The sequence below is a fragment of the Carassius auratus genome, chromosome 45, assembly GCF_003368295.1.
Source record: "Carassius auratus strain Wakin chromosome 45, ASM336829v1, whole genome shotgun sequence".
Lineage (NCBI taxonomy): Eukaryota > Metazoa > Chordata > Actinopteri > Cypriniformes > Cyprinidae > Carassius > Carassius auratus.
The window spans coordinates 2,107,587-2,120,395 of record NC_039287.1 but is presented as its reverse complement, the minus strand read 5'-3'; the positions used below and the strand labels follow the sequence as shown (position 1 = coordinate 2,120,395).

At 38.0% G+C, this 12,809-nt stretch overlaps 1 protein-coding gene across 5 annotated transcripts in view; it reads left to right on the top strand.

Moving 5' to 3' along the window:
- LOC113062862 (serine/threonine-protein kinase MRCK alpha-like) overlaps window positions 1-12,809 on the top strand; it is a 49,210-nt gene that overhangs the window by 33,746 nt on the left and 2,655 nt on the right. For 2 of the 5 annotated variants that reach the window (XM_026232894.1, XM_026232895.1), the window contains exons 19-39: window positions 79-227; window positions 505-596; window positions 1,049-1,125; window positions 2,217-2,255; window positions 3,643-3,759; window positions 4,091-4,171; window positions 5,194-5,299; window positions 5,691-5,827; window positions 5,968-6,107; window positions 6,197-6,278; window positions 6,531-6,750; window positions 6,831-6,893; window positions 7,500-7,792; window positions 7,918-8,212; window positions 8,328-8,425; window positions 9,909-9,993; window positions 10,139-10,262; window positions 10,462-10,579; window positions 11,165-11,282; window positions 11,371-11,528; window positions 12,173-12,247. In XM_026232894.1, coding sequence (XP_026088679.1) covers window positions 79-227; window positions 505-596; window positions 1,049-1,125; window positions 2,217-2,255; window positions 3,643-3,759; window positions 4,091-4,171; window positions 5,194-5,299; window positions 5,691-5,827; window positions 5,968-6,107; window positions 6,197-6,278; window positions 6,531-6,750; window positions 6,831-6,893; window positions 7,500-7,792; window positions 7,918-8,212; window positions 8,328-8,425; window positions 9,909-9,993; window positions 10,139-10,262; window positions 10,462-10,579; window positions 11,165-11,282; window positions 11,371-11,528; window positions 12,173-12,247 — 2,667 coding nt within the window. The remainder of the gene's footprint in view (window positions 1-78; window positions 228-504; window positions 597-1,048; window positions 1,126-2,216; window positions 2,256-3,642; window positions 3,760-4,090; window positions 4,172-5,193; window positions 5,300-5,690; window positions 5,828-5,967; window positions 6,108-6,196; window positions 6,279-6,530; window positions 6,751-6,830; window positions 6,894-7,499; window positions 7,793-7,917; window positions 8,213-8,327; window positions 8,426-9,908; window positions 9,994-10,138; window positions 10,263-10,461; window positions 10,580-11,164; window positions 11,283-11,370; window positions 11,529-12,172; window positions 12,248-12,809) is intronic. The other 3 variants (XM_026232899.1, XM_026232897.1, XM_026232896.1) reach the window with 2 other exon arrangements.

Genomic DNA, 12,809 nt, shown 5'->3' with positions numbered 1-12,809 from the left:
ATTCTTCCACATATTCTACACATATTCATATATCTTCCTGAATGTCTGATGTGGTGGGTCGCTATCTCGTTTTGTTAGGACATGCCGTGGAAGATAAGGCGCTTTGCTAAGCTGGACATGTCTGCGCGTCTAGAACTGCAGTCTGCGCTGGATGCGGAGATCAGAGCCAAACAGTCCATCCAGGACGAGTTTAACAAAGTCAAAGCATCCAACATTGCCACAGAATGGTAAGACCACACATATCAACATAGCTCTGCTCAGAGTTCTGGTTTGCTGATTTCATATAAAGGTCTAATGTTTTTTGTTTTTCAGGTCAATGAACATTCATTTCACTCTTTATGTGAATAGTTTTGAAATTCGCTTCTCGTTTTGTTTTAGTCAATAGAGCTTTTGCTAAGTTTAGCTAAAGTTTTTTTTTAGCTAAGTTTCTGTTCACTCTCTCTTTTCAAATGAGGTGAATTTAAATAGTGACACAGTTTTCCCTGTGTTATTTTTGTCTTACAGCAAATTGCAAGAGTCCGAAAGTAGAAACCAGGAGCTGCTTGCAGAAATTGAGAGGCTGAGGAAAGAGACAGAGGAGCTGAGACTGAGGAGAGGTGGCCATCAGTGTTATTTTTTTATTGTTATTTATATATTTTGTAGCATTTCTTAATACTTTTGGTATTTTTATATGATCAGTTATTTTAATTAATTTATTTTCTTTTTTTTATTATTTCTTTTTATTTATTTATTGCTGTAATTTATTTGTATTTCCATTTAATTTGAGTAATGTTAGTACTTAGACTAATTTTAGTTAATTGCCAAGACAACTTTTTCCCATTTTGCTTAAGCTTTGTAAGTTTAAGTTTTTCATCCTTATTTTTTTACATTTTATTTTATATCAGGTTTGTTTCAATGAACAAAAAAAATAACAACAACAATAACTTCAAAATATCCAACCTACTCAGCATTGCTTTAGATTTAAAAAAAAGCAATTCTGTCTCTGTTCCAGTCTAATTTGATGAGATTTAAATAAGGATGTGTTTTAATAAGATTCTGTCACTTTTAGGTGTGAAGCACCAGGATTCCCAGAATTCTTTCTTGGCATTCCTCAATGCCCCCACTTCTGCTCTGGATCAGTTTGATGTAAGTGTACGATCCCAGACATCTGCACATAGGTTCACCCTGATTCCCAAAGAACGATTTTTCATCATTCTTATTTACATTTTTATTTTTTAACTTGTTTTCTGTATTCTTCTGATACATCCTAATCCGTTTTATTTTTAGTATTCTGTTATTTTGTTCCTGTCATAATGTATTTGGTTATTGTTTTGTTTTTTCATTCTGTTGTCCATCAGGACTCATTTTCTTCCTCTTCGTCTTCTTTAGTAGAATTTTGGGAAGATGTAAGTTCTTCTTCAGCCATGTTGTAATGGAATGTCTTTTTGCATCACTCATTTTACACATTTAACAGAATACCAAAGGAATCTCAACTCGCAATTGATTCTAATACAGTTTGATGTTAGCATGTTGCTAAGCTAATAGCACAACATTCAAATAAGTATAAAAATATATACCACAGACAAATAAAGGGTAACAAAATACATTTTCACTACACTAATCCTTTCTATTCATACTTTTCTGGGTAACACTTTAGAATAAGGTTCCATTATTTAATGTTAGTTAACTACTTTCGTTAACATGAACTAAGCAAGAACAATCCTTCTACAGCATTTATAAGTCTTAGTTCATGTTAATTTCAACATTTACTAATGCATTATTTAAATCAAAAGTTGTGCTTGTTAACATTAGTTAATGCACTGTGAATTACCATGAACTAACAATGAATAACTGTATTTTCATTAACTAACATTAACAAAGATGAATAAATACAGTAATAAATGTATTATTCATTGTTTGTTCATGTTAATTAATACATTAACTAACATTAACTAATGGAACCTTATTCTAAAGTGTTACCCTTTTCTGTATTGAATTCAATATTGAATTGGTTTTACATTCTACCAGCAATATAGTTCATGGTTACATTTTACTTTTCTGATCCTACATCCACTCCAGTGTCCTAGTAGTAGTGAATCCTTTGTGCGTGTAAATTATGCCCAGAGATCCAACCTCATTCCCTTCCCCTCTTTCTCCAACATGATCGTATCCAGCTGACATTTGTACATTAAGTACAAAGTACAACTCTCATCTTTGTTCTCTCTCTTCTTATGAAGCGGTCACCCTCTTTTGGTCCCGGCAGCAAAACCAGACGTGTAAGATCCGCTTTTGTCCTGTGTAACAGTAAAATCCCCCCACCATCATATTTTTTTGCTTTGGTTGTGACGGCCTGTTTTGCAAATTGCATGAGTGGCAGCTCAGATTGTGGCGATATCTGTAGTGCATGATACCTTCATTGCTGAAATGCATCTGAAATGTATTTGGGAACCTTTTTCATCTATTGAAAAGCATATGAACCATATATGGCTTAGCTAATTAAAATTGGTGGTTTACTTTCCATACTATCTGCTTTTATGATACATTTTAAAAGACCATTTAAATGGAAAGATATAAAATTCTTGCCTTAATATTTGGATCTAATTTGAACTTTTGCTTAGGTTAAAAGGATGAAAATAAGTTGTTTGTTTTAACTGAACACTTTCTCATCATTTACAGACCCTTATGTCGATCCAAACCTAAATGTCTTGTATTCCCGCATGGTGCACAGAATAAGTTGGGAAGAATTGGAACTCTCTTCTTTTTCGATCAAAGACGGTCAACTTTCATAGACATTTATTATGGTGCAGTAGATTTCTATTTCAAACAAATGTTGTTCTTTGGATCTTTCTGTTCACGAAAGAATGCTGAAAAAACTTAGCATGGTTTCCACAAAAATATTTAACCGTAACAGTTTAACCACAAAATAATGAGAAATGTTTCTTGAGCAGCAAAACGAATGATTTCTGAAGGATCATGTGACACTGAAGACTGGCGTAATGGCTGCTGAAAATTCAGTTTTACCATCACAGGAATAAATTACATTTGAAAATATATAAATATATATGATTTTGCATTGTAATAATGTTTTACAATATTACTGATTTTGTTGTATTTTTGATCAACTAAATGCAGGCTTCATTTTAAATCATTAAAAAAATCTTACCGACCCCAAATTTTTTAACAGTAGTGTAGTTATTTGATGAAAAGTTATACAGAAGTCTTACAGGACAGGTATGGAAAGACATGACGGTGAGCAAATGGTGACAGAATTTTCATGTTTAAGTAAACTAATCCTTTACAGATCACTTCAATGTAAGAGCCTCATAAATTGTGGATATACTTCACTTTATTGTTTTCCAAGTAGGTCCATGGTGTTTTTTTTTTTTTTTTTTTCATGCGGTTCCTAACATTCATTTCGTCTTGCATGTGGTGTGTGGTCTCTGTGTAGTGGATGTATTGTGCCTTTACTTATTGGCTCAGTGCCTGGGAGCACATGCTTTGTTCTGCTTAGAGGGTGTAATTCCAGTAAAAATATTATTGTCATGATAAGCTTTATGGTCTTGATATATTTCGCTGTGAGTGCGTTTCACTCTGCATGGATGCATCACAGTCTGGCCGCATGACACATTTTGAAAAAATAATTACCATCTTTTTGTTTCTTAGCTTGACTCGGCAGATTTCACTCCCTCTAACACTCCATCACGAGATGAAGATGCAAGATCTCGTCGTATATCACGCTCGCGCTCTCCGTCATCTGCCAGTGACATGGAGCCTATAGAGGTATCCTTTGGACTCTTAAAGGATAAGTCCACCTAGAAATGAAAATAGTGTTACTATTTAATCACCCATATATTATTTCCATCTCATATGCATTTTTTTTTTCAATGAAGCACAAAAGCAGATGTACTGACCACTCTTTTCCATATAATTAAAGTGATCCAGCTTGGGTCCATCATTTCAGATTTTTTGTTTTTGTGTTTCACAGAAGAAAGAAAACCAGGTTTAAAATAATTGCAGAATTTTCATTTTGATTCCGTTTTTCCTTTAGCTCTTACCAAGAGTTAAATGAAATGTAATAAAATGTACTTGTGTTGGTGTGTCCGCCTCCTAGTTGATTGACCACACGTCACGTAGTCTGCAGACGCCAACAGGAAGATCAGGCTATGGGAGCTTGGGACACTCTTCACCGAAGGTAACTATTTACATCATAACTGTAGGAATGTTTCAATCTGTAGAGATTACACTGCCATTCAAATATGTAAGATTTGGAAATGTTTTTGAAAGAAGGCTGCATTTATTTCATAAAAAGTGACCCTAGACCACAAAACCAGTCTTAAGTCACTGGGGTATATTTTTAGCAATAGCCAAAAAAACATTGTATGGGTCAAAATGATAGATTTTTATTTTATGCCAAAAACCATTAAGGTTTTAAGTACAGAGCATGTTCCATGAAGATATTTTGTAAATTACCTACTGTAAATATATTAAAACCAAATTTTTGATTAGTAATATACAGTGCTAAAATATTCATTTAAAGGTGATTTTCTCAGTATTTTCCAGATTTTCAAAAATTGTTGTATCTCGGACAAATATTGTCCTATCATAACAAATCATCCATCACAAAGCATATTTATTCAGCTTTCAGATGATGTATAAATCTCAATTTCGGGAAATTGACACTTATGACTGGTTTTGTGGTCTAGGCCCTAGGGTCACAAAATACAGTAAAACAATATTGTGAAAATTTTAAATGTAATTTATTTCTGTTAGAGCAAACCTGAATTTTCAGTAGTCATTACTCCAGTATTAAGTGTCACGTGATCCTTCAGAAATCATTCAACTAAGCTGAAGAAATAGAAATATGTCTCTTGTCTCTTGTAAATATGTATTTTATTAATAAACAGTATTTACTTGCATAGCTTTCTATACATGCATTTTATGCAGATTATTTGCTTCCTTGCTGAATAAAATAAAGATTTTTTTACTGAAGTATATTGCTGTACTGTGCTGAACATTTCTATATATTTTTTTTAATAAATTTATATATCTACCATGTGGTTGTTTTCTTGAACCATCTTTTATGAATTTCTATAAAAAATCAGTATAGTGCTATAATATTGTATTGTGCTGTACGAATTTTGTCCAGTACTCTTATTGTCTTAATTATGGAAATGGTTGTGTTTAATAATGTTGCTGATGTTCTCTGCTGCACAGCCCAAGGCGCACCAGCTTAGTGTGAAGACCTTCAGCGTTCCCACCAAATGTAACCAGTGCACCTCTCTGATGGTGGGACTTATCCGTCAGGGCTGCGCCTGTGAAGGTGAGACAGCAGAAGAGAAAGGAATCTGTGTGGTTGAAGTATTTGAGACAACAGTGAATATGATATAGTTTTCAAGATGATCAAACCTGTATGACTTTATTTCTTCTTAGGAACACACAAGGACAACCAGCATGAATCTTAATTATTTTCTTTATTGTGTTCCATTTACTGTACATTTACATTTATGCATTGGGCAGACGCTTTTATCCAAAGCGACTTACAGTGCATTCAGGCTATACTTGGTTTTTTTTTACCAGTATGTTCCACAAAAGAAATAAAGTCATGTCAGTTTGGAACAAAATAAGGGTGAAACTTTATTAAATCCAAGGATGCCTTATTTGTAGAATCCTCAGTAATACTCAATGCCGTTTTCCTCCATCTCTTCCTACAGTCTGCAACTTCTCCTGTCATGTCACCTGTGCTGATAAAGCACCCTCTGTGTGCCCCGTTGCACCAGACCAAACCAAGGGCAAATTGGGAATCGACACTCAGAGAGGCATAGGGACTGCATATGAGGGCCATCTTAGGGTAAGATTTGCCAAATATGTTCTGCTTTTCATATTTAGTTCACTATTGCACAGTCTGTCTTCATACTATGTCTTTTCCACATTTTTTGGCTACAAACTATGCTAGTTGTCTTGTAATGGGGCTTTGACTGTCTTCTCCAGATACCAAAGCCCACAGGGGTGAAAAAGGGTTGGCAGAGGGTCTGGGCAGTGGTATGTGACTTCAAACTTTTCCTGTATGAGCTTGGAGAAGGGAAGGGTGCCCAGCCTGGTGTCATAGTTAACCAGGTCATCGCCATGAGGTGAAGGACATCTTCGTTCAAAAGTGATGCTCAAATATTGAAGTCAAATATTTCATATATCGTGCTTGACTCGGTTTTATCCTGAGCAGGGATGAAGAGTTTTCCGCCAGCTTTGTTCTGGAGTCTGATGTCATCCATGCTAACAGGAGGGATATCCCCTGTATTTTTAGGGTAAGAACATACAGGCGATTTGTAACTTCATACTGTAGAGGAGGTCCGAAATAATTGTTATTACAAAACTTGTTTTTGATTAACTTTCTGTAATGAAAAACCATCACAATATCACAGATCAAATAATAGCGATCAGGCCATTATGTGATAATCATGACTGAACTAACTATAGCTTTAGGCAGTCATTACTCAATTCATTTCAAGACATTATTGAATTGCTTTTTATACATTGTTCTTTAATTCATTCCACAGGTAACAGCATCTCAGCTGTCCACCTCCTCCAGTCAGAAGACGTGCATCCTGATGCTGGCCGACAATGAGCACGAGAGGACAAAGTGGGTGTCTGCACTGAATGAACTGCACCGCATTCTGAGGAAAAACAAGCTGAAGGAGCGTTTCGTGTATGTGCCTAAAGAAGCGTATGACAGCAGCCTTCCTCTCATCAAAACCACCCAGACTGCTGCTATTATTGGTACAGAGACACACACAAAAAAGAAAGAGCAAATACTTATACCCTTACCAAGATGTTTGATTGTCACAATTTCTGTTTAGACCATGAACGGGTTGCTTTGGGGAACGAGGAAGGCCTGTTTGTAATCCACGTCACCAAAGATGGTAAATTTCCTTCATTAATCCTCCTATTTCTTCATTGGTAAATAAGCATTAAGGTTTGTGGCTTGTTGGTCAGAAAACTAGACTGGTAACTGGTAACTTAAAGTTTGTTGGTTTAAACCTTGGAAAGTCTGATGTATGAGCTACCAGGGCACTTCAGGGTAGTTGAGGTAAAATTTCTGTAATTCCCAAATGTTAAAAACACTGACATGCTCTCCATCTGTCTAAAAATGGGTCTATTGCATTGGAATACCGGACGTTTATTAAATTTTCAGGAAAATGAAAAGAACGATTGATAAAAAAAAAGCATGATGGAAAACCATAAAAAATGGTTATTGTTAGTACAATCTCTGATTGTAAATTACTTTTCTTTGCATAAAAGCAGCTAAATCAATGTTTTGTTTTTCCTGTTTATCAGAGCAGACATATTACAAATCAATTAAAGGTTGTAAACTCAAACTCAAATGTTTATGGTTTGTAAGATTTAACAGTTCCTTTTTTTTTTTTACTTTAAAAAGTGCACTACCATTGCTGAACCATGTGCCCATTAAATCTGAAATAACTAATGCAAGACCAACATTCATTAAACATTTTTGTTCTGTCTAATAGAAATTGTTCGTGTGGGTGACATTAAGAAGGTCCATCACATAGAACTGATGCCCAAAGAGCATCTAATGGCCGTGATCTCGGGCAGGAACCGACAAGTGTGTCTGATCCCCATGGCTGGGTTTGATGGGAGAGAGATTGACAAGAATAAGGTGGCAGATACTAAAAACTGCCAGGCACTGGTGTCTGGTGTGGTGCGCAATAACACCTGCTTCTGCCTCGCCATTAAACGGCAGATCTCCTGCTACGAAATTAACAAGAGCAAGTCTCGCTATTGCCATCTGGTGGACATACAAGTACAGTATTCAAAACCTCTTGTCATTTTTTTTCAAATCAAGTAAATGCAGTCTAAATGTAATTAGTGAACATCCTCATTAGATCACAAAGATCAGCAACATCAACAGCCCTTTCTGTGTCTCAGGCTCCAGGAACTGTCCAGTGGATGGCGTTCTTTGGCCAACAGTTATGTGTAGGATACCAAGCGTGCTTTATGCGCTACAGTTTGCATGAAGATACCCCTCCGGTCAGCATGCTCCACCCAGATGACCCAACATTGGCGTTTATTAAGGCAGAGAACTTGGATGCCCTTTGTGCAGTGGATATCTCCAATAAAGAACTGCTGCTCTGCTTCAGCAAAATTGCAGTGTATGTAGACACACACGGGAGACGCTCGCGCCAGCAAGAGCTAATGTGGCCCGCGACGCCCACCGCCTGCTGTGAGTAGAGACAAGTTAACCGTCTTTTTACACTTAAAGGTTAAAGACAAGGGTCGAGGTGTGGCTGTGAAAAAGATTTGTTATTTTGACCTTGTGGATGTTTTATACCTCGCAGGCTACAACGCCCCCTACCTGTCGGTCTACAGTGAAAATGCAGTGGATGTGTTTGATGTGAACACTATGGAATGGATACAGACCATTCCTCTCAAAAAGGTTTGCTTATTTCAGTTTCAGAAGTCTTTCGAAAACGTAATTATTAGGGATGCACCGAAATTTCGGCCACCGAAAATTTTCGGCCGAAAATGGCCTTTCCGGTTTCCGGCCGATAGACTTTTATCACCGAAACAACACGGCCGAAATGTTGTGATGACGCAAACAGAAACCGCGACCTGCACGTGCACCTGCATAGCAAAGACCACGAGCTCCCCGCGACATACACTTAACACCAGTGAGAACATTCTCTCTCTTCGTATTCCTTTATTCGCAGCACTAAAGCGTCTCCTAACAAAGAGATTAAGACGGACCACGAAGTGAAAACAAAGAAAAGTACAGTCTTATAGAGTCTCTTAGCACACGTCTCACTGAGATATTTTCGGATCCTCTGCACTTCATCGCGAATGTGCTTGATCCGCGTTATAAAGACCATTACTTGGATGCGGAAATAAGGCAGCGCGCACGAGAAATGATCCAGGCCGCGCTGGATGCGGAGAACCCGGGTGGAGACGGAGAAGCGCCAAGCGCAGGAGACAGATCAGAGCGCAGAAAAAAAAAAAAGACTCGTCTCTGCACCATCATCGTTGTCTGATATGTTCAGTGGAATTCTGCAAGAAAGTGCCTCAAATAATAATAATACGTTGGCTATTTTGTTCTTATACACACACACAAACATATATACATACACAATATCAGATTGTAGCCATATTTATGCTAGATTTTCTGCTAGATTTCTGCTTTAATTTGATAAAAATGTTTATTTATGCCCTGGCCCTATTTAAATACACTCTCTCAAATATTTCTCAAATGTCAGGCAGATGACAAGCTCAACTGCTCAACAGCTAGATGGTTATCTGTCTGAAGTCCCCATCCCCAGAAGTGATAACAGTCTTGCCAACTGGAGAAGTAATGCACTTTCTAGTCCTACACAGAAAAATTTCAAATGCACTTCACCTAAATGCACTTTGTTTTTATGAGAGAACTGTTCATTTTAAAACCTTTCTGCAGGCCAGTAGGCCTGTACATTATTATTAAATATACACATGAGTGGGATAAATTTTTAGTTTGAATTTTATTTTATACTGTGCATTGTTGCAATGTGCTTAATAAATATTTACATCATTTGTAATTATGTATTTTTATGTTTTTTTTAATAAGTTATGTAATTGTAATTATCTTTGAAACTTTAATATTAATTTATGCAATTGCAATGTCTTAATTTTAGTAAAGTTAGTACACGGTCATAGCAATAAATGCAATGGTACTAATAATTGGGATAATTTATTTCGGTGTTTCGGTTTCGGTTTTCGGCCTTGGTTTTCTCTTTTTCGGTTTTCGGTTTCGGCCAAGAATTTTCATTTCGGTGCATCCCTAGTAATTATAATAAATAACTAACTCTTGCACATCCACACACTATTGTAAAACGACCAGTACGTGAATCATCTTATAAATGAATAAATAAACTTTCACTGGCTCTGTGCAGGTCCGGCCGCTGAACATGGAGGGTTCTTTGAATCTCTTGGGCCTGGAGACGGTCAGACTCATCTACTTTAGAAACAAGACTGCAGGTAACGGCGCTGTCTCTGTAATTCATTGAAATGCAATGATCATAGCTCAAGTCGCTTACGTTTTTTGATTAGTAGTGCTGTTTGAAATAATGAATCATTCAGATTTGAATAATTTGTCTGATAATGCATAATGTGTGTGTTTTAGAGGGGGACGAACTGGTGGTGCCTGAGGTGTGTGATAACAGCAGGAAGCAGATGGTACGCAGCATGAGCAACAAGAGACGATTCTCGTTCCGTATTCCTGAGGAGGAGAGACTGCAGCAGAGGAGGTGAATGTCTCTCTCTCTCTCTCTCTCTCTCTCTCTCACACACACACACATGCATTCTCACATTTGTGTACTACCATGCTAAAAAGACAAGCTGAGCATTTTCAAAGCACACTTTGTTAGGTCTGGATTTATTATGCACTTTTTGGAACTTAGTCATTATTGTGTTATTATATTAACATACTGGTGTGTGTGATTGCAGAGACATGTTGAAAGATCCAGAGAAAAGGAACAAGTTGATCTCCAGTCCTATGAATTTTAACCACGTGGCTCATATGGGTCCTGGAGATGGAAAGCAGATCCTCAGAGATCTGCCAATGGTGAGAGGCTCATCTTTAAAAGAATATTCTGTGTTCAGTGCACACAAGTTCAGTCAAAATGTGGATTATTGTGTTAATAGTATTACCACAAGACGTAAACAATATGCTTGTTAACATGATTTGAGTGTGCAAAAAAATTGCTCACTAATCTTTTGAATGGAAGGTTACATTTAATATGTAACTATTAATACATATGTTTTAGTAGAATAGTGAATAGAAAGTGTAAAACAAAACAAAAAAGTATCTTTAGCTTTTAAATCCTCCAAATATTGTCCCCCTTCACTTATACTGTAAGTGCCTCACTGTAACCTTGGTTTTTACTTTCTTTATAAGAAAAGGAGGAAATGAGGGAGTCTTCTTTTTTTTCTTGATGGTACATTCTGCTACACAAATGCTGTCGATTGAGCTTAACTTTTGTCGAACTCAGAATATCCCTCTAATGCTTTACAACCTCGTTTTGATTTGTATTTTTCTGGTTATTTATCAAAGCCACTGCTTGGTTTGTGTCATGTTTGTCGCATTCATTGCATGTTTTTGTGTCCCTGCTCTGTGTGTGTGTGTGGTGTTTCTCTGCGTAACCTGTAGAATGTACGTGCTCAGGACAATCGAGCCGTATTCAGCGGTTCCATCAGCATCCCATCAATCACCAAAAACCGTGCCGAACCTGGGCGATCCATGAGCGCCAGCAGTAGCCTAGGAATGCGTACGTACACACAAGTTGTCTGCTCTTATATTTATCATATTCCGTGGATTTCATTCCCAACCAGTTTCTTGCTTCTCCTCTCTATCAGGATCGTCCTCCCAGAATGGCAGCGCTCTGAGGAGGGAGTTTTCGGGTGGAAGCTACAGCTCTAAACGCCAGACCATGACGTCACCCTCCGAGAGCTCGCTGTCGTCAGGAGGCGGGATGGACGTGGGCGAAGCGCCGCTCTCTCAGTTCGATAGAGAGGTGAGTCGTGATGTAGGAGGAATCGGGACAGTGGTATCTATATCACCTCATCACATCGAAGCCAAATTTGCACTATGCAGGGACATCAAGGCACATGACCAGCAAGCCTCGGTATTCATGATGATTAAATTTGAGCCTTATGCTGTCTTCATGTGCTATCAGAATTATTGTAAATATGCGATTCCTAGTTAGAAATTGGATATTAATAGCCTCTCAAGGTGTATTCTTAGTGATGATGTTACTCCAAAAAACAAACAAAAAAAATGTATTCACATTCATGTCGTTCTAAAACCCGTATGATTCTTCTACACATCTTCTGACTTATAAAATCAGCTTGTCCCATCCCTTCCCATTAGGCCTGTAAAGGTGGAACACCTATAATTTAATTTGCCCCAAAGCACTTGAATGCAATTGAGCCTTAGCCCTCTGTTCGCCCCCTCCTAGCTTTGTCAATGCTTACGCCACTTTATGCCTGCCGCCCCATTCCACTACATCCAACAGAATCCTTAGCAACCCACCCACCCGTGCCCTTATCTCACCCGTCATCACCCCATAAAGCTGCGCTTCGTACCTCCCGGCTGCTTCATTCTCCTACAGCAAGTTTGGAAGCCATTCTGGCACTCAGTCTGCCCTTTCCTTCTCAGTGGCAAGCAGTATCGCCCTCGGAGAAGACCCCTGATCTGAAAAGGGCTTTAAGGACCCTGCTTAGTAAGATGAAGGTAAACGTCATACATTTGCAGTGAAACATACACACCCACACACACGACTGCTGTCATCTGCACACTCAGGCAGCCCTGCAGAGCGCTTCTCAAGTATCCACTGCCCATTTTTGAAGCTCACAACCCACAAGTGATTGTGGGGAAGCAGGGAGCTTCGATTAGGAATAGCAAGCATCCATCCGCATGTCTCGCCTTCATACCGCTCTTGCTGGCCACCCCCTGTGTCCACTAGAGAAAACAAAGGCCTTTATGTGAAGAAAAGAGAGTTGGACTAGAAAAATGCTCTGTGCAAGTAAACAAATGTACTCAAGGGGGCGCTAGAGTAAAATGTATGTTTTTTCAGGTAATCATTGATAAACATATCAAGTTGTGGAATAAGACTACACTGATGTGCTGTAGAGCCCCTTGTGGCAAAGTTTACAAGCTTGTTTAGGTCAAAGCGTTTGCGTTCACATACTTGCAAAGAGTGTGATTCTAACATTTAGAGTGTGGAATCAGCTTTGAAGCGACTCTATTGATTTGCTAGCTGCGAACCATTGGCTATGAGTGTTTTGAGGATGAG